General features: G+C 44.6%; 1 protein-coding gene across 4 annotated transcripts in view; it reads left to right on the forward strand.

Moving 5' to 3' along the window:
* LOC311135169 (tripartite motif-containing protein 44-like) overlaps positions 1 to 17,047 on the forward strand; it is a 119,073-nt gene extending 102,026 nt beyond the window's left edge. For 3 of the 4 annotated variants that reach the window (XM_084169090.1, XM_084169087.1, XM_084169089.1), the window contains exon 6: positions 15,727 to 17,047. In XM_084169090.1, the coding sequence (XP_084025216.1) occupies positions 15,727 to 15,799 (73 nt within the window). In that variant the 3' untranslated portion in view covers positions 15,800 to 17,047. The remainder of the gene's footprint in view (positions 1 to 15,726) is intronic. The other variant, XM_084169088.1, reaches the window with a different exon arrangement.
* Positions 17,048 to 19,983: the final 2,936 nt, after the last annotated feature.

The following is a 19,983-nucleotide window of genomic DNA, read 5'->3' on the forward strand; positions in this document are numbered from 1 at the left end:
TCCTTTCTCATTTTTTTGTTCTTTGTCTCTTTCTCTCTGTAGCTGCTCATTAAAAGGGTATTTTCTCCTCTTTTACTCAACTCTCCTTTCCTGGGAAGTAATCGCGTGAGAGAGAAAAGTGTTAGATGACAAGATAAATAAGGATATGACGCAGTAAATGTGTTAATTAAAACAATTGTCCTGGAGGAAACAGATACCTGCTATTGAGGAGGAGGGAGAGAAAGAAAAACAGTGAGAGAAAGAAACAGCAAGCTTGAGAGAGAAAAAGGATGTGTGTGTCAGAGAGAGAGCCTATATGAGAGGTAGACCGCAGGAGAAGGTGGTAGCAGTGTATAGTAGAACACAGATGTTTTGTGATTCTCTGTCTATAGTTTGACTCCATCAAATGCTAGTCATCCTCTGGAGGGAATCATTCTGTTACAGTGTGACGAGACCAGGCAGGGTCACCATCGTCACGGAGTGGACGCAGCAGCAGTGGAGAACATTTAATGGTCCGTAATGGGCTACGATGGCTAACTGAGCACTGGCGACGTACGGCATCCACTTCAACTAGCAGCTGCCAGTCTCAGTCTCCAAGCTGGTAGAATCATGGGTCTTACACAAGGCAGGCCTATTTTTTGTGAAAAGAAAGTCAATGTCTGCTTTAGTGTTTTCTGGGACAAAGAGTTTTGTAGAGTTGGAATAACTGGGCACTGTGACTCAGTAACTGGGGGATAACACTCCCTCCTCCTTTGTATGTGAAAACACACGTACAGAAACAGATATAGAAAACAGGAAGTGCACAATCTCTCTCCCTTCTTTCTTTCTTTCTTTCTTTCTTTCTTTCTTTCTTTCTTTCTTTCTTTCTTTCTTTCTTTCTTTCTTTCTTTCTTTCTTTCTTTCTTTCTTTCTTTCTTTCTTTCTTTCTTTCTTTCTTTCTTTCTTTCTTTCTTTCTTTCTTTCTTTCTTTCTTTCTTTCTTTCTTTCTTTCTTTCTTTCTCTCTTTGAGTGCCGGTGGGCTTCCCAAAGCAGATTGTCACCCTGCATCTCTTTAGAGAGTACTCCCACACATACACACACTAGAAGTTACAGCACATAGAAAAATTATTCATTGCATTATTCATGCAATAAGTCACAAGACTGAACACAACACAACACGCACACACACTACATGCTCATTTTGCGTATTTTTCTCTCTTTTTCTCTCTCTCTCTCTCTCTCTCACACTTTTTCTCTCTCACTTTCTCTTTCTCTCTCTCTCACACACACACTCACACATACACATACACATACACAAACACAAACACACACACTCACACACACACACACACTGCGACCAATCTAAACACACACTGCAACAAACCCTGACACCCCGGGGTAGTGTTCTAAGTTTGGTGTCAGCTCAGTGGAGATGCTGGAGGGTGATAGCGGTGAGCTGAACAAAGGCTGATGAATCAGCTGCTTATCAAACTCCTGCCCCTCGTTTGACCTGTCAACGCGGCAGCAGCAGAGCCACATCATCACCCAGCACCACCGCAGTGCCACATCACAACCCCTCATCCCCCAGCCCCAGCCCCAGCCCCAGCCCCACTCCCGTCCCACTGCAGGCAGGGGCCCGCCCAATCGCATGACATCACAACACACGCTTCATGGCCCCCAACTCAGCAGGGTAGAAATGCGGAAGACGTCTGTCCCTCCTCTCCTTTCCTCCCTGCCTCTCTCCCTCCATCCAGAGAGAGAGCAAAGAGAGAGAGGGACGACTTGAAAATTGTCATGAGCATGTTTAATTCAGCAGCCTCCCGACAATCGCTTTCACGATTTATGTGTTGCCGTGGCGTTGTGTTGCCTCCCACCTCAGCATCAGTATTCGGCAGCGGAGGGAGAAGGCAACCTTGAGTGGAATGTAGAGGCAGGGAGTAGAGCAGAGTGGAGGGAGCCAGTTCTTAATTACCCTGCTATAGAGGAGTGTTAGTATGCATACCACATAGCACACCTCATCTCACTAGTCACACATCCAGACAGCTTTTTTCTCTTTTACTATTTTCACTTTGTGTTTTTTTTTGGGGGGGGGGGGGTGGCTTTGGATTGAGTGGGGCTGTTGAGGCAGATTGTTGAGGCAGATTGCTGATCAGTTTTTCTTCGTTTGAATGACATGTTTGAGGTGGGTTGAGAAGGATGTTATCTTGTTATCATGGTATTTCTTATACTGTAGATGTGAATGTTTGGTGGTTGCTGTGGACTTGGACTGATTTAAATGACAGTGTCTAGTGTTTTTTCCCCCCTAGCCTCCACTGAAGGGATTTATGTGGGTGTGTCCGGGTAGTAGGGGTGTGTTTTTACTAATAGGCATGGATGGACAGGCCACTGGATTTCCCAAAACACTTAAATTGCCTTCTGTCTAGTGCTATGATTAAATATCATCGGGGGGTGTTACCTCCAGGAGTTGGCATGCTTTTATGACAGACGCTTTACAAGATGCATTAGCACACATAAAAGTTTATTAGTCATCCAGCTAGCAGCTAGCGCTGTGGAGCTGTCAGGCCCCGGTGACAGTGTCTCTGCCTGTTTCTTCTCTTTCTGTTCCTGTCTCAGCTCAGCACCTAGTCTGCTGCTGCTACTACAGGAACCACAGACACGGGGACCAGGCAACATACACACATACTCACAGCTCTATTCTGTTCTATTTGTATTCTATTTGATTTGCTTCTATTCACTTCTGTCTGGTTCATTATGAGGGCACAGATTGTATGCTCAAACATTAAAAGTTATGTAATCAATGATATCCTCAGTGGTTAGCATTCAGGGCAAATGTTCTAATTCTGTCAGTCGATAAAAAAATATATTTATGAGAGGACATGTGGAACTGAGGGATAGTTTTGACAGCAGCACACAGGCAGGCAGACAGGCAGGCAGAGAGGATGCTGTAGGCTTCCTGTGTATCCTTCAGACTAGGGTTATGTACGTGTGGATGACAGGACTTGGATGGGGGGAGTGTTCACATGACAGAAGCCTTTGCCTAATAGCCAGGCTGTCACTTCTCCGCCACACTCTCTCTCTCTAACTCTCTCCCTCTCCTCCTTTTCTGCTGCCATATGTGCCTCTGCCATCTCTCCATCTCTGATGAAGGGAGAGAAGGGGAGGAAGTGATTTCCATAACGTCGCACCGAGAGAGCACGCACAGACAGAATTCCGAAGCATTCCCGGACAGCTTGTCTCGGCACCTGGGTGATTCTCCAATGGTGGCGGCGCCAGTAATCTGCCGTTAGGGCAGGGAGGGAAGGAGGGAGATGTGCCAGTCTTCTTTCTCTTTTCCCTTTCTCTGTCTGTCTGTCTGTCTGTCTGTGTTTGTGGGCGGGAGGACGCTGTGACCAGTCACTCTTCATAATGGCCCGGCCCGGCACCCAAACATCACATCACATGGGCCAGATATGCATATCACACCAGGGGGAGTCCCCCTCTAGTAGAGCAATATTGACGGAGGGAGGGAGGGAGGGAGGGAGGGAGGGAGGGAGGGAGGGAGGGAGGGAGGGAGGGAGGGAGGGAGGGAGGGAGAGTGTGGGGATGGTGGAGGGTTTTACTGTTATTTATTCCCTGTTAGCTATTGATATGGTTTCTCAGCACAACAGAGGTGTGTTTTAATAGAGGGATAGATACAAGTTTATCTTCCTGCTGTTTTTCTCTCTGCTGTCCTTGAATCTCCAACTTTCCGGAGAGAAGTTTAAGATATATTTAGAGCAGTGGTGAAGAAAGAGGCTTTTTCAACTGAGAGTAGGAAAATAAACCTGGTTTAAAGTTTGGATCCTTGGCAAGAAGCTGGAGAGAAACAACAAAAGTTCCTCCAAACTCTGCTCTCCTCTGTAGAAATGTCAAAGTAAACCGCAGAAAGATCCAAATACTTATTTTACTTCCTGATTAGCATAAGACTTTCTTCCAACACGTTTTGCCACCCATTTCTCCAAAGCACCTGATTCAGCTAATCAAGGTCCATCCCTGCTATAATTCAATGGTTAATGTTGTGATCAAATGCTATGGTTACACTCTACAACACAGTTGGCAGCATCCGGCTGCAACACCGGCACTTGGTCACATTGGAATTCCCATGACCCCCTCGTCACTCCAAATAACTTTTTCTCCATTCAACCACGTGCTACAGCTTATAATTTCCACAATGTTCCAGAACCCAATTATGACCGTTCTGTGACCTCCCAGCAGTTCCATAAGAGTGGCTTGTCCAAGCTGGTTAGAGCCTCTGCTCTATTACCCTCTGACACATGGTGGGACTCTAGAGTCATCGGCTGCGTCCCAAATGGTACCCTATTCCCTTCATAGTGCAGTACACTTGACTAGGGTCCATGAGGCTCTGGTCAAAAGTAGTGCACTATATAGGGAATGGGTTGCCATTTGGGACACAACCTACAGTAACCTTCTGGGAGGTGGTGAGTGGTACAGTACCATACCGCTCCAGGCCCTGTTCCCATATGCAGTCCCAATGAAACCCAGGACCAAATGGCATTTCACACTCAGGGGACAAGTCTTTACAGTGCATCGTAAACACAGAGGGCTCCAGCACTATGCAAGGCCTTGGTTGTTATGGGTCCTTCACTTCCCCATTTCCTGCCTGCCTGCCTGTCTGCCTGGTGTGTTCTGCAAGCTGCTTGCTTTGGGGATCCCGGCACATTGTCCTACATTAAACTACAGCATTACTGTAGGCACTGATATGCTCCATTTCTCCATCTGGCCCCAAATAGAATGATGGTGGAGAATGAAACAAATCTCATCTGCTTTTCAGGACTGCTCCATAGCTTCTAATAGAGAGGACGTGGTCCTCTGTAGCTCAGCTGGTAGAGCACGGTGCTTGTAACGCCAGGGTAGTGGGTTCGATCCCCGGGACCACCCATACACAAAAAAAAATTATGCACGCATGACTGTAAGTCGCTTTGGATAAAAGCGTCTGCTAAATGGCATATTATTATTATTATTATAGATGACTTCTCTCTCTCGCGCTTTCTCTCCTCTCTCTCTCTCTCTCTCCTTTTTCTCCTCCTTCTCCTCCTATTTCTATACATGGGCTTCCATTTTATGTTTGTTTTTCTCTCTCCCCCTCTCCTCTCTTCTATAGGATGCTCTTTAGAAACTAATGACGGCTAATAGGACTTTAACGACTCTGGAGGTGGTATAGGAGGCAGGCGCAGACTGAGCCCAGGATGTACTCTAATTGTTTATCGTCTATTTACATCTCTGTGAAGAATGGCTTTATGGATGAATTATCAACCACGTGACGCCAGGCTACACGAACATCCCTCCCTGGAGCGCCGAGCCACTAGGCCGCTTTGTATCTTTCTGTTTAGCCCCAATTTTATTTCACATTACTAATTAATGAGTGATTTTATTTATTTGCCCTATGCAGGCGGCAGCATTTCTCGATGCAACTCTCCTCAATTAATTCCTCAATTGCCCCTGTGGCAACAGTGATTGATAAAGAACTAAATGAGCCCATGTCAGATTGACTCTTTACCATGATTAATGCTCTTATCAGAATGTCTCTTTGTTAATTCCTGTAAACGATTAAGGCAGGTGCGTACGTTGTCGATGCGCACGGGAAATTGGCTCTTGGTGGATAACAGTGGATAACACCAGCTGTAACACTGATACGAACACACACAATCTATCTCCTCAATGATTATTCAGATTGGATGAACATCAACAACGCTTGATTTAATTCCACATCACTGACCTTGTGTGTTCCAGCGTTGTGGTTCAGAGCCGGTAGCACACAGAGGCATATTCAGGCTAATGTATGCTACACATGGTAGGTAGATTGCATGGATTTCTTCTTGGGCAAGTGAGTGGTATTATCCAGTGAATTTCATAATGTACATTTTTACATAAGGCATGCATGAACATGAGCTGGAATCAGGGCAGCTGGAGGCTGTGGATCAGTAAGCTAATGAGATGGATTCTTACCCTACTGCACTGAGCTCCCTCCGCTTCTCTGCCTGTAGCATCACACATCTCCCATTGGTGAATACTATCTCTCTACCCTTAGCGAAAAAAGTATATATTTCACGCACAGTGCCAGTGTAATCATAGGTGCATTATTTTCCTATGAGAAGATGATCCCCTGGCCCTGCAAGGGAATATACTTCAGTCACCATTGACAGTACAGTACTGTATACATGTATGTATGAGAGGGAATGCAGTATCCACAGTGCCCTCCACTATTATTGGCACCCCTGTTTAAGATGTGGTCGAGGACTTCCAAAAATTCTCCTTTTTTTTAAACAACATAGAACCCAAATGCAAAAAAAGAGAAAAATCCAACCTTTTATTTAAGTACATTACTTTGGTGGTAAAAAAAAAAATCACACATTTAGAAAAAAAAAAACTTGAAATCATGTGTCCCACAATTATTGGCACCCCTAACAATTCCGCTGAAAATTGTAATTGATTTTTTTTTAAATATATTTTTCTGTAGTTGCTAAAGTTGGTCAGGGTATCTAGGAACTTTTAATTAGTAATTCATGACTTCCTGTTTCCCTGGGGTATAAATATGACGTGACACAGAGGCCTAATTCTCTTACCCATTTGTCAACATGGCAAAGACAAGAGAACACACCATTCAAGTAAGGCAGATTTGTGTCGACCTTCATAAGTCAGGCAATGGCTACAAGAAAATAGCCACTCGCCTTAACTTGCCCGTATCTACAGTCAGAGGAATCATTAAGAAGTTTAAAACAACTGGAACAGTGACAAACAAGGCTGGAAGAGGTCCCAAGTTTATCTTGCCACAACGCACAGTGAGGAGGATGGTAAGAGAAGTAAAAAAAAGTCCTAAGCTCACTGTCACAGAATTGCATCAAAGAGTGGCATCTTGGGGTCACAAAGTCTCCAAAACAACCATCAGACGCTCTCTACATGCCAACAAGCTGTTTGGGAGGCATGCAAGGAAAAAGCATTTTCTCACTAACACTCACAAACGTAAATGTCTGGAGTTTGCTAAGCGGCACTGGGACTTCAACTGGGATCGTGTGCTTTGGTCAGATGAGACTAAGATTGAGCTTTTTGGCAACAAACACTCTAAGTGGGTCTGGCGTAAAACAAAAGATGAGTATGCCGAAAAGCACCTCATGCCCACCGTGAAGTATGGTGGAGGATCTGTGATGCTGTGGGCCTGTTTCTCTTCCAAAGGCCCTGGGAACCTTGTTAGGGTGCATGGCATTATGAACGCTTTGAACTACCAGGACATTTTAAATAAAAACCTGATGGCCTCTGCCAGAAAGCTGAAGATGGGTCGTCATTGGGTCTTTCAGCAGGATAATGATCCAAAACATGTGGCAAAATCTACACAAAAATGGTTCAGCAGTCACAAACTCAAGGTCCTCCCATGGCCATCTCAGTCCCCAGACCTCAACCCAATCGAAAACCTGTGGGGCGAGCTTAAGAGGAGAGTGCATAAGAGAGGACCCAGGACACTGGATGATCTAGAAAGATTGTGCAAAGAAGAATGGTCAAAGATCCCTCTCTCTGTGTTCTCCAATCTTGTGAAATGTTATAGGAGGAGATTAAGTGCTGTCTTGTTGGCAAAAGGGGGTTGTACAAAGTATTAACATCAGGGGTGCCAATAATTGTGGGACACATGATTTCAAGTTTTTTTTTTTCTAAATGTGTGATTTTTTTTTTTTTACACCAAAGTAATGTACTTAAATAAAAGGTTGGATTTTTCTCTTTTTTTGCATTTGGGTTCTATGTTGTTTAAAAAAAAAAGGAGAATTTTTGAAAGTCCTCGACCACATCTTAAACAGGGGTGCCAATAATTGTGGAGGGCACTGTATATAGCTGTGATAACATGGCTAGTAAATAGATTGGTATACATGTACAGTATGTGTACATCACATGACAGGCTCCCCCTAATCTCTCTAGACATCCGGGTTGTCTCCCACAGGTTTTCGCTCCAACCCTAGTCATTTAATGACTGCATTTTGCAAGTGGCTAGTTTGCATCAACAACCTTCACTAAAACCACTAAAGGTTTTGCCTGCAAACTTTGGTTTCAAATCGCAATGTTCTGGCATGTCTGCCTCGTGATTTGTTGGGAGAGTTGTCTGTCTGAAGAGGACCCACCCCAGAATTTTTTTTTACTCTTATCGAAGTTGCCAAAGGAGCCCGTCGTTGAAAGCAGACCCTAGTCACTGCTGTTGCATAGGGTCATGATTCTGAGACTCCCTGTAGATTCAGGATGTGATTGGTGGCTAGACAGCTTTTTGTTTTCTCTTTCTCTCTACTGCAACTCAGTCTTCAGATAGCTTTATCAAAGGAATTGTTAAAAAGAATGTTCTGGGAATTATGTCAAGCAACGCTTTGAATGGTTTGCGCTGGTATCTCCTTTATCATGGAATAGTACCTCTACTCATGTCTTTTTTCCCTCTGCGGCTTTGTTTCACAGCTTTATTAGACCATCTGTCCTGTCTTTGTCTCTATTTTGGTGGGTGTGGTTGTGTGTGTGCGTGTGGGTGCGTGGGGGTGCGTGTGGGTGTGTGTGGTTGTGTGTGTGTGGTGGCTGCTGTGAAGTGAAGAGTGAGATGATGATGAGTGAATGGACTGGCCGGCAGGCGTTCACTCCCTGTCAGGTCGGGGAAGGTTGCCTCAGCAAGCTGCTGCAGTTTATAATAGACACTCCAACATCAATAACAGCTGTATGTAGAAAGATCCACTCTCAATCAGCTTATTGAATAGCTATTCACAGCTCTTATCTAGAGGCGCTGTGGTGAAAGCATACATTTACAAAATCCTCTCTTCCCTTTCAACCTATGAAACGCTACACACTGACAGAGACACACACACACACACACACACACACACACACACACATCTCCAATTTACATAATAGCAGTTCCTCCTGCTTCCTCTGAATCACTCTGACAGAGAATCCATTTCCTCCTCAGGCTTCATGTGAAGCACTGATCTTTTTTTTATCTTCCTCTCCACCTTTCCATATCTCTCTCTCCCTCATTCCCTACGTCCCTCCGTTCCCTCCCTCCATCCCCTCCTTCCACTCAGCATTCCCTCTCATCACACTTCATCCCCAGCTGAGGTTCTCCGTGGCAGGATGATTGCAGTACAAAGTGCTGGGGGCTGGCACAGGGTCTCCCAGGGACAGGTGGATGAGCAGGGGCCATTTCTAAATTACACATTTTCCACAGAACAGCTGTCGGATGAATGGTGGAGGACTGATCTACTGACATTAACCAGAAGAGAGAGAGCGATTGTTATGGAGAGAGGAAGAGAGAGGAAAAGAGAGGAAAAGAGAGACAGACAAATGAAGAGAGAGAGACTGAGAGAGGAAAATAGAGATGGAGTGTCCTGCAGGACAATGGCCAATTAGACCCAGTGGAGCATTCGCTGTGATATGTCAACTTACCCATCAAACTCCTGCTTCCGTTTTCCACAAGGGATCGCCGTCTGCTCAATTGAAAGAATACTATAGTGTTGCTGAAGTCCGCAAAGTATTTACTGCAGTATACTGTAGAATTTACAGCAGTATACTGTAGTATTTACAGTTTACTATAGCATAAATACTGTAGTAAAAAACACATATACTATAGTAATTACTGTAGTGTTTTTGCGGACTGTAGTATACTGTAGTATTTATTGTAGTGTTTTTGTGGACTGTAGTACGAGACACTATAGTATTTATATTTATTTATTTTTAGGGGGTAGATCAGCTTTAATATTGCAGACAAATTGTGGCTTCCATCAATGTAATTGTCTGCATCATTTCCAATCCTCCATATATATTTTTTGTAAATATATACAGGTATATTATTTTAAATATATATTTGTTAATATGTTTTCCTTCTTTATTGTTTTCCCCTAACCCTACCAACCCTCCCCTAATTGGAGTAAACTAATGGACAACAACACTTACAGTACCTTGCAAAAGTATTCATCCCCGTGGCGTTTTTCCTATTTTGTTGCATTTGTTGTAATTTAAATTGATTTTTATTTGGATTTCATGTAATGGACATACACAAAATAGTCCATGATGAAAACCTGCTCCAGAGCGTTCAGGACCTCAGACTGGGGTGAAGGTTCACCTTCCAACAGGACAACGACCCTAAGCACACAGCCAAGACAACGCAGGAGTGGCTTCGGGACAAGTCTCTGAATGTCCTTAAGTGGCCCAGCCAGAGCCCGGACTTGAACCCGATCAAACATCTCTGGAGAGACCTGAAAATAGCTGTGCATTGACACTCCCCATCTAACCTGACCAAGCTTGAGAGGATCTGCAGAGAAGAATGGGAGGAACTCCCCAAATACAGGTGTGCCAAGCTTGTAGCGTCATACCCAAGAAGACTCAAGGCTGTAATCGCTGCCAAAGGTCCTTCAACAAAGTACTTTTTTTATTTTAATTTGCTAACGTTTCTAAAAAACAGTTTTTGCTCTGTCATTATCGGGTATTGTGTCTAGATTAATGAGGGGGAAAAAAACATTAAATCCATTTTAGAATAAAGCTGTAACGTAACAAAATGTGGAAAAAGTCATTGGGTCTGAATACTTTCCGAATGCACTGTACATTTTACTTACACAGTATATTTTACAATAGTCATCTTTTTTGTTGTTGTTTTTAGTCCCACCATTCAGCTACCATCAACCCCTCCCATCTATCTCTGAAGACCATCCCATTTTGATTTCTAATTGCCATATGTTTTTCAACTGTGCTGTGATGTTTTATAAAAGTTCTGAACCTTTCTATTCTCATAGTTTCTACAGATTGTAAATTAAAGATTAAAAAAATGTTCTTAGAGCATTTTTATATTATGGATTAAGACTCACCCAGGAGTACAATTTGAAGAGTTAGCTCCAGTTAAATGTTGAAATTATTCAGCCATTCCTGAACCTGCGACCAGAAACAAGCTATATAAGGGCAGCACCAAAACAAGTGATCTAATGATTCTGTCTCTTCGTAGCAAAATATGCAGTGCTGATAGTATTTACTGTAGTTTTTACTGTATTGTTTTTGTGGACTGTAGTATACTATAGTATTTAATGTAGTGTTTTTGGGGACATTACTGTATTTACTAAAGTGTTTTATTATCTTTGATGTAGAAGTGGAGTGTTTTCTCCTTGAGGAAACCTACTGGAGTGTCACGCCCTGGCTCTGGGACTCTGAGCCAGGGTGTGTTGTTTCTTTGTGTTTTGTGTGCTAGGGTGATAGTCTAGTTTTGTATTTCTATGTTGGCCAGGGTGGCTCCCAATCAGAGACGGCTGTTGCTCGTTATCTCTGATTGGGAGCCATACTTAGGTAGCCGTTAGGCATTCATTTGGTGTGGTTTCTTGTTCCGTGTTGGTTTGTGTATGTAACCAGGGACGTCACGTTATCGTTTTGTTCGTGTGATCATTATTTAAATAAAATATGTTCGCATTCCACGCTGCGCCTTGGTCCTCTCTTCCCGACGATCGTGACATGGAGAAAGACTAAAAGAGCAAATGTTCCATAGCCTTTAGGTAGGACTGGGTTCTGAATGGAGAGTTCAGGGCTTTTGTTCTTTTTCTAAAAACAGGGAACACAATATGGTCAATACCTGGCATGTAGGTTTCTCACTTACGGGTGGCACAAATTGGGATATGGGGAGGGGAATGGGCAGGGTATATGCAAATTGAAACTGTAGTATTTACTATAGTTTAAAAAATGTAGTGTTTTGCGGACTGTAGTGTTTTTGTGGACATTTCTGTAGTATTTACTACAGTATCCTACAAAATTATATACTAAGTACTACACATGATCGGGGGATACTACAGTGTGTAGTATAGTATTCTACAGCATACTACAGTTTACTACAGAATTTTATAGTAAGTACTGTAGTATTCTATAGTAAACTGTAGTATTTTATTATGTGGGTGGACTAACTCTCGCTTTCGTGTTTGTTCTCTCTTTTTCTATCTTTCTTTTCTTGTTCTCTTGCTAACCCGCATTCATTCTTCATCACTCATACTTTCGCTCATTCTCTCTCTCTCCCTTTCTCCTTCCTTCCCTCTATCACTCCCCCTCTCCTTATCGATTGGTCCATGTCTCAGAGCTGTTTGCGATATTAATTCATCCCGGAGAAGCTATAGTTTTACTTTAAGTAGCGGCAGAGTGCACTGCTTACTGGAGAGCTAGGGTAAGAGGCTGTCCTGGGGGCCCTATCAATAACCGTTAAGGATCCTCTCTCATTACGGCCCCTATCCTCGCGGGCCCTTGGGTCCCCTGAGAAATGGGCCTCTCTCTCCCTGCCTAATGTTATGGAGTAGGTCCAGTCGGCGTCACCGCTGTTTGGAAATGCAAATGAAGATATTTATTTACCCCACAGATGACTGCCATGAGTGCCTCTCCTCTGCATCTCTGTTCCCTCACACAGGTTAGCATTTTTCATCATGAATCTTGTTTTGGAGGCAGCTCTGCAGTGTTCACTAGCTGGCACTGCCACAGTCTCAAATCTCCCCCCTCCCCCCACCACCATCCCTGTTTCCCCCGTCCCATTAAGCCCATCCGAAGTACCACATTCTGATTATCCACGGAGCAATAAGGCTAGATTGAGGCGGAAAGGCTGGAGCGTGATGGGCGCATTTCCGGATGATGACTTAGAAGCCCTGCGGTTTCTAGGGCAAGAGCAGGGAATTCAAACTCAATCAGGGCACAGCTCGCTCCCCTCCTCCCTCTCTGCCATTCTCTCCCTCCCTCCTTCCCTCTGTCTGTCTCTATAGACCTCAGCAACGACACCAGAAAAAGAACAGAGAGAGAAATGTGTGTCGGCAACACAGTGTTTGATCCTACCCTCTGGTTCCTCGCGGGGCACCTAAAGTTTTCCAAAATGAGCGATGGTTTCATTTTAGGGGAGACTGGCTAGGCATTTCCAATTTACCCAGTCAGTGGATATTAGTACGATTTGGAGATGTTTTCGACACTTTCAGCACATTTTTCCACCCACAGAACTCTCTCACAACTTTTTCTCTCACATACACACGATACACATCCGATCCCATCCATTTAGACCCCATCTCTCCATCCATCACCCAGGAGCCCCAGGACTGTCCCAACCCCAGACTCTGCAGTAAGCCCCGCAGTGGGCTTTTCAGCACAGCGTGCCCCCTATCCTTGGGCCACGGTCACAAGCAAGGGGAGGAGGAAATTATTGGTGGTGATCAATAATGCATGGACTACACTAAAGTCCATGAATAAGAAATGGCTGGTAAGAACCCGGAAAGTCCTCATTAAGATAGCACTTCCCCACAACCCCACTGGTCTAACCAGGGCAGAGCGGAGGGAGAGAGGGAGAGGTGGTGGAGAGAGGTGGAGAGAAAGAGAGAGTGACAGAGAGGTGATGGGGAAGTGCGTATGTGCATTTGCAGAGAAAGAGAGCGAGACAGGTAAAAAGAAACAGGTATTCTAACCTTATAGGGAATATTTATCTCGTTATTCTGACATCTCTCTCTCTCTCTCTCTCTCTCTCTCTCTCTCTCTCTCTCTCTCTCTCTCTCTCTCTCTCTCTCTCTCTCTCTCTCTCTCTCTAGACAAAATGGCCTCTCTCCTGCGGGTCGGTTGGCATATACTTTATAACTTGTTACATCCATGTGTCCTAGGGCTGAGCCAGGACAATTGCAATATAAATAGTTCATTTATCACCGTAGGAGAGCCATGTAAATATATTTGTAATTACATTTTGATATCAAACAGCAGGGATACTTTTTGGTTGACTGGAGATGAAAGATGAAGTTGCCTAACACAAAAAAGCCTTTCCGAGTTTCTCCCTTAACACAGCTTCTCCCCCTCATGTCAGGCATGGGGGAATGGTGTGTGTGTGTGTGTGTGTGTGTGTGTGTGTGTGTGTGTGTGTGTGTGTGTGTGTGTGTGTGTGCGCGTGTGTGTTTTCTTGCGTGTCTGCTCTTTGTTAGTTGAGAGGTCTGTTGAGGTGCAGAACCAGAGGAAGCGGCTCTTTATATCTGCAGCCAGAAGAGAAGTGTGTCAGGCAGGTGAGCTCAGTAGAGCTCAGGGACACACATAGCAGAGCATGCATACACACACACACACACACGCACACACACACACACACACACACACACACACACACACACACACACACACACACACACACACACACACATAACAGAGCATACACAAACACTGTAGAGCATACACACATGCACACACACATACACACACTGCAGAGCAAAACAAAGACACACACGCACACACAGAGGTGGGCTTAGTAGGGCTCAGGGATAGCTGCATGCCTGCTCCTGGTTAATGGATGTGGTGCTCTGCTGCCTGAGACAGCACCTCAGTCTAAGGCTGGGGAGCAGGATGGGAGCAGGTGGGGGAGGAAGAGATGGAGCAGGAGAGGGAGGAAGAGATGGAGAGGGAGGACGAGAGGGAGCAGGAGAGGGAGGAAGAGAGGGAGGAAGAGAGGGAGAGGGAGGACGAGAGGGAGGAAGAGATGGAGCAGGAGAGGGAGGAAGAGAGGGAACAGGAGAGGGAGGAAGAGATGGAGCAGGAGAGGAAGGAAGAAAGGGAGCAGGAGAGGGAGGATGAGAGGGAGGACGAGAGTGAGGAAGAGAGGGAACAGGAGAGGGAGGAAGAGAGGGAGCAGGAGAGGGAGGAAGAGAGGGAACAGGAGAGGGAGGAAGAGAGGGAGCAGGAGAGGGAGGAAGAGAGGGAGCAGGAGAGGGAGGAAGAGAGGGAGCAGGAGAGGGAGGAAGAGAGGGAGCAGGAGAGGGAGGAAGAGAGGGAGTAGGAGAGGGAGGAAGAGATGGAGCAGGAGAGGGAGGAAGAGAGGGAGCAGGAGAGGGAGGAAGAGAGGGAGCAGGAAGGGGGGCGGGAGGGAGGAAGAGAGGGAGCAGGAGGGAGGACGAGAGGGTGGAAGGACAGAGGAATGGGTTGTAGGGGTTGTTAAAATAGGAGAGAACAGAGGATAGGCTCTTTGACGAGATCCCAACAAGAGAGGAGAGGAGAGAGAGGAGAGGGATTTTTGGATTCAGACAGAGTGAGCACCAGCAGAGATGTGGTCTTTGGGAGGGGATGTGGGGGTGAGAAGAGAGAAGTAGAGTGATAGGAGAATGGTTAGAAGTACAGAGAAAGATCAGTTAGCAGAGTGGGGAGATCGTTTGAGGAGGAAGAGTAGGAAGTGGGTAGAAGGAAGGGAGGAAAAGATAGAGGGAAAAAGAGGAGGATAAGTGTGCAGACATGAGAGGTGAGGAGGAGAATGTCTGTTTATTGTCTTTTTTCTCTCAGGGATGACGGGGAGAGGTAAGAGGAGGGATGAGAGAAGAAGGGGGAGAAGTCTGTCTTTTTCCTCTCCCTTCTCTCTAGGTTCTGTCATTCTATCACCCTCAGAAGGTTGTCCAATTAGGGGATATGATTAGTGCAGCCTGTCCCCAGTGGAATGGAATCTATTACACTCGCTCTGATTGCTACAGGCTCCACCAATTTGGCAATCCCTTTATCTGCGTCACTCGACAGCCACTAAGTAGAATAAAATATTTCTATCCAAAATTTCAAAATGAAGACTTTTGATTGGAGAGAGAGAGAGAGAGAGAGAGAGAGAGAGAGAGAGAGAGAGAGAGAGAGAGAGAGAGAGAGAGAGAGAGAGAGAGAGAGAGAGAGAGAGAGAGAGAGAGAGAGAGAGAGAGAGAGAGAGAGAGAGAGAAAGAGAGAGAGAGAGAGTGCACTTTTCTTCTCACCATGATGTTCTTGTGTGTCTCGTTCCATCAGACTCCCTGAGCCGAGACGAGACCCCAGGGACTACGGAGAGGGATCCGGATCCTCAATGGGACACGCCCCCTGACAAATCACCTCCCACTCCTCTCTCTCCTCCTGCCTCTGTCCAGGAGACCAGCAACACTAGAGAGTCTCCTTTCCTCTTCATGTCTGCTGACATTGGAGTGACCTTGAAGAAGGCTGCTGGTGGTGTAACAAAATGGATGGCTCTATCTTTCTGCTTTAAGAACTTTTAAAACTACAATAACTATTTTAATTGAGGAGCATGAGTTCCATGCAATCAATTTATGTCAGGCTCAGTTTTCACACCCAATCAGATATTTGGCTGGTGAGCTTAGCTCAGAGAGGACTGTGGGTAGGAAAGCGTAGCGGCTGCGTGCCTGCTAAAACCCAGCAGAGGTCAGGAATAGAACATGAAATCCTGAATGTGACACGCTGTGCTTTACTTTCATTTCTTCTGTATATTTAGTTTTGACAAGCAGCCTTGACCCCCCAAAAATAAAATACAAAAGTTGACAGGTGACAGGACTTAGATCAGAGGAGGAACATAGAATGTACAGGACAAGGTGGGTGTTCCTGTTTTATACTCTAAAGGGAAATATATTACAAGTGTCTCGAAAATCTTCCTTGACGTATAAACACAACCTAGCACTCACCTCTCATCTCCTCTCCTCTTCTTCTTCTTCCTCACCTAACCCCCCACCCCCCCCCACCCCCCCCCTCCCCCCTTTGTGTGTGTGTGTTTGTCAGATCCATCATCAGATGAAGGGTTGACACATTATTAATTTGTGAGAGCTGCAGAGTACATGTTAGGTGAAAATCAAAGTGTATTTGGCCTGTATGTAATAGTTCTCTGTGCAGTGTCAGCGTTCTCTGTAATACTACGCCTCATTACCCCGAGACAATCTGCACAGACAGCACAGTCCTGACTCCTGATGACTGACTTCACATAGTACTATGTCTTACTCCATCATGTCTTTCAATATTCACATACAGAGGGTGTGTGTGTGTGTGTGTTTTGTTTGTGATGTGATCTACAGACAACAAGTCTTAATTTGAAAGGAGAAAGTGACCTTTGACCTAATCAAATTGATTTGAGTTGTGAACAGGACCAAGCCCTACCCAATGGACCATGTTATTTTGTAACAGTCATATAATGATTTATAGAAAGTGATGTATTGATTGTTTCTATTCAGCAATAATGGTAAGAGTAAAGAGGGTAAAAGGAAAATAGTCAAGACATGAAATTGTTTTAATTTTTGTTGTTGCCTTAAATTAATAAATAAATGAAATTACAGATAATGGTTTCAGAAGCATATTGTCTCCCTAAGTAATGTGTTACACAAGCTGAGTCCTGTGATGAGGTATTTTCCAGTCCCATCTGAGAGGGCCATTCCTTCTCGGCACCTCACCAGAAAACTTTGGGAGGGAGGGAGGGAGACAGGGAGGGAGGTAGGAAGGTCTTTGTAGATGAGCTGGGTGAGGGAGGGAGGAAGGGAGTATTTTTCAGTCTTTTCTTTATCAAGATTCATGGCAGCCTTTCATTCAAACAGGATTGGGGGTTGGGTGAATGGAGGAATGAATGGAGGAAAGAGGAGAAGGAGAGGTGCTCTTAAATGATGTCTTCTAACAGCTAGCACATTTTAAAAGCAGTCAACAGCCAGGGAGATATTCCCTTAGACCCCATCAAGAAAGAACCACTTTCATCCCCTCACAGCCGCAATCAAAAACACTGTCTCATCTTCCACTCCCCCCACTTTCCTTTTTATGCCTTCACACAATCGGGGCGCAGCACACACTGCGGATTCACACCTGCTTTCAAGCGGAGATGGAATACTCCATTAAGTGTGGAGCTGCTGTCTCAGCAGACCTGCCAATGTCTTTGCATTGAGATATCGATGGCTAGAAAATAATTTAACCGCTGGTAATGGTTAGCTGGAGCTGGAGTGTATGCGGTTCTGCATTCGCTCTCCTCACCTGTTTCCCTTTATAGAAATAATGGGCCTTAATGACTTACTGTAGGAGGCATTGATCCCCAGGCCTGGCTAAGCCACTGCTGAGTGTCAGCGGACCAAAGCACTCAAACCCTTTTAGAGGGGACTTTTTTTCTTCTGCTAAATAGATTTTGGCCAGAGAAAACAAATGGAGGGAGAGGGGTTTTCATGCTATCAAACGAGGGCTGTTTTCAACACGTAACCTCAATCGTCGATTCCGAAGTGATCAAAGCCATAATAACAGGCCTGAGGGGGAACAATGAGCCCAATGAGGAGGAAATGGAGAGGAGAAGATTGTCTGATCTAATTTAGCGAGAGGGACCACAAGGTTCCCTTTTTTCCACACCCAATTACACCTGTTCTCCCAGAATGGGCTCACCTGGCTGAACATGCACGCCTGTACACAAACACACACATGTATACACACACAGACACACACACCGGCACAGATACCTACACTCACACACAAACACACACACATCCGTTAGACCTCCGTCTTTCCGACAGGAAAAATAGAGAATATGTGTGTTTGTATTGACAATAATTAATTGCTTTTGTGGGTTGTGAGATTAAATTAGCTACGTGACGGGGATGCTAGTGGCGGGTGGCTTTAATTACTGTGTTTAATAGACCCTTTGTCTCTCTCTGTCATTTAAAAGACGTCTGTAGGCTGTGGTTTCAGAGTAGCAGAGCAGCTCACACGCCCACCTTCCCACTATGACATGCTTTAATGATTCTGCTTATTGGCATCAAGCCTGGAGTAGCAGGGGGAAATTGTAATTATTTTCAATGTTCAGACCACACACTGCAAGTCGCTCAAACCTGGTTCTATTGCTGCACTTTTCAATATTCGGCTACACTTTTGTGTGTGCCCGTGCGTGATGGCCTGTCTAAGATAGAAGACGTTTATTTAAGGAGACCCACCCCTGCCTAGATTACATATTGCCTCACAGGTGAAGAGAATGTATTGCCTGTCTCAGGGTAAATGCACTTTCTGATTCATCTTTACCCAGCCCCCTCGAAATAATGATCAACAGCAGGATTCCACCCTGCATTCCTCTGGCTCTTGAACCCTGCTACTACAGACAATTAAGTCCTTTTTCCTACAGCATCAATTCACTAATTGTTCAGTATGCAACAACCATTTTTAATAAAAGGAGTCTCAAAACAGTAACATTATTCACGGGTTGTTGAACACTGAGAAGCTTGGATACAATAGTCATTAGTATGAATTAGGGTTGTCAAACTATTGTAATAATTAATTGTGATTAATCAGTCCCGTGTAGCTCAGTTGGTAGAGCATGGCGCTTGCAACGCCAGGGTTGTGGGTTCGATTCCCACGGGGGGCCAGTATGAAAATGTATGCACTCACTAACTGTAAGTCGATCTGGATAAGAGCGTCTGCTAAATGACCCCCAAAAAAATCACAAGATTTTCCCATTTAAAAAGCAGTGCATTGAGTTACAGGCATACTATGCTTTGATTGTAAGGGACAGAAACACAAAATAATCTGTATCATAATGTTTATAATAGCATTTTCACCATAAACAACACAAAAGTCCCTATAAAACAGCTATTAAGGCTACCAATATTTTTGTAGGCCTACTCTCTCTTATCAATGTTCTTGAAGTTTAACATGCATGCGCACACACACACACACACACACACACACACACACACACACACACACACACACACTCAAGTACTGTTAAAGCTTCAGGTATTCTAAATTTGTGTTCTCCCAATTTCTGATTGGAGGATTGACAAAATAACTGTCTCTATGAATACAAAGAACAAAGAGCATTTAAACATCTCCAACAATGTTCTGAATTCCACAGAAGACAATAACAACAGATCAGCCAGGTCTGAGTTCATATAATACAGCTATTAGATCTAGCCTAGGTTACTTATCCATATTCTTCAACATGAGGAACTAGTCACAAGCTGCTACTACAACAAAAAAAGTAGCTAAATGGAATGGATGTCCTGTTGTAATTAAAATCATTAAACTGATGATACACTAGCAATTTTTTTAGCCAATATTGCAGAGCAATGTTGCTGGCAACGGAGTGGGGTATGAGACACCGGAGCAATGAGGAACATGGACATAAACAATAATAATATAATAATATGCCATTTATGAGGAGTACACCACATCAGTCACTGGCTTCATCAATAAGTGCATCGATGATGTCGTCCCCACAGTGACTGTACGTACATACCCCAACCAGAAGCCATGGATTACAGGAAACATCCG

The sequence above is a fragment of the Coregonus lavaretus genome, assembly GCF_964263955.1.
Source record: "Coregonus lavaretus genome assembly, chromosome: 9".
NCBI classification, from domain to species: Eukaryota; Metazoa; Chordata; class Actinopteri; order Salmoniformes; family Salmonidae; genus Coregonus; species Coregonus lavaretus.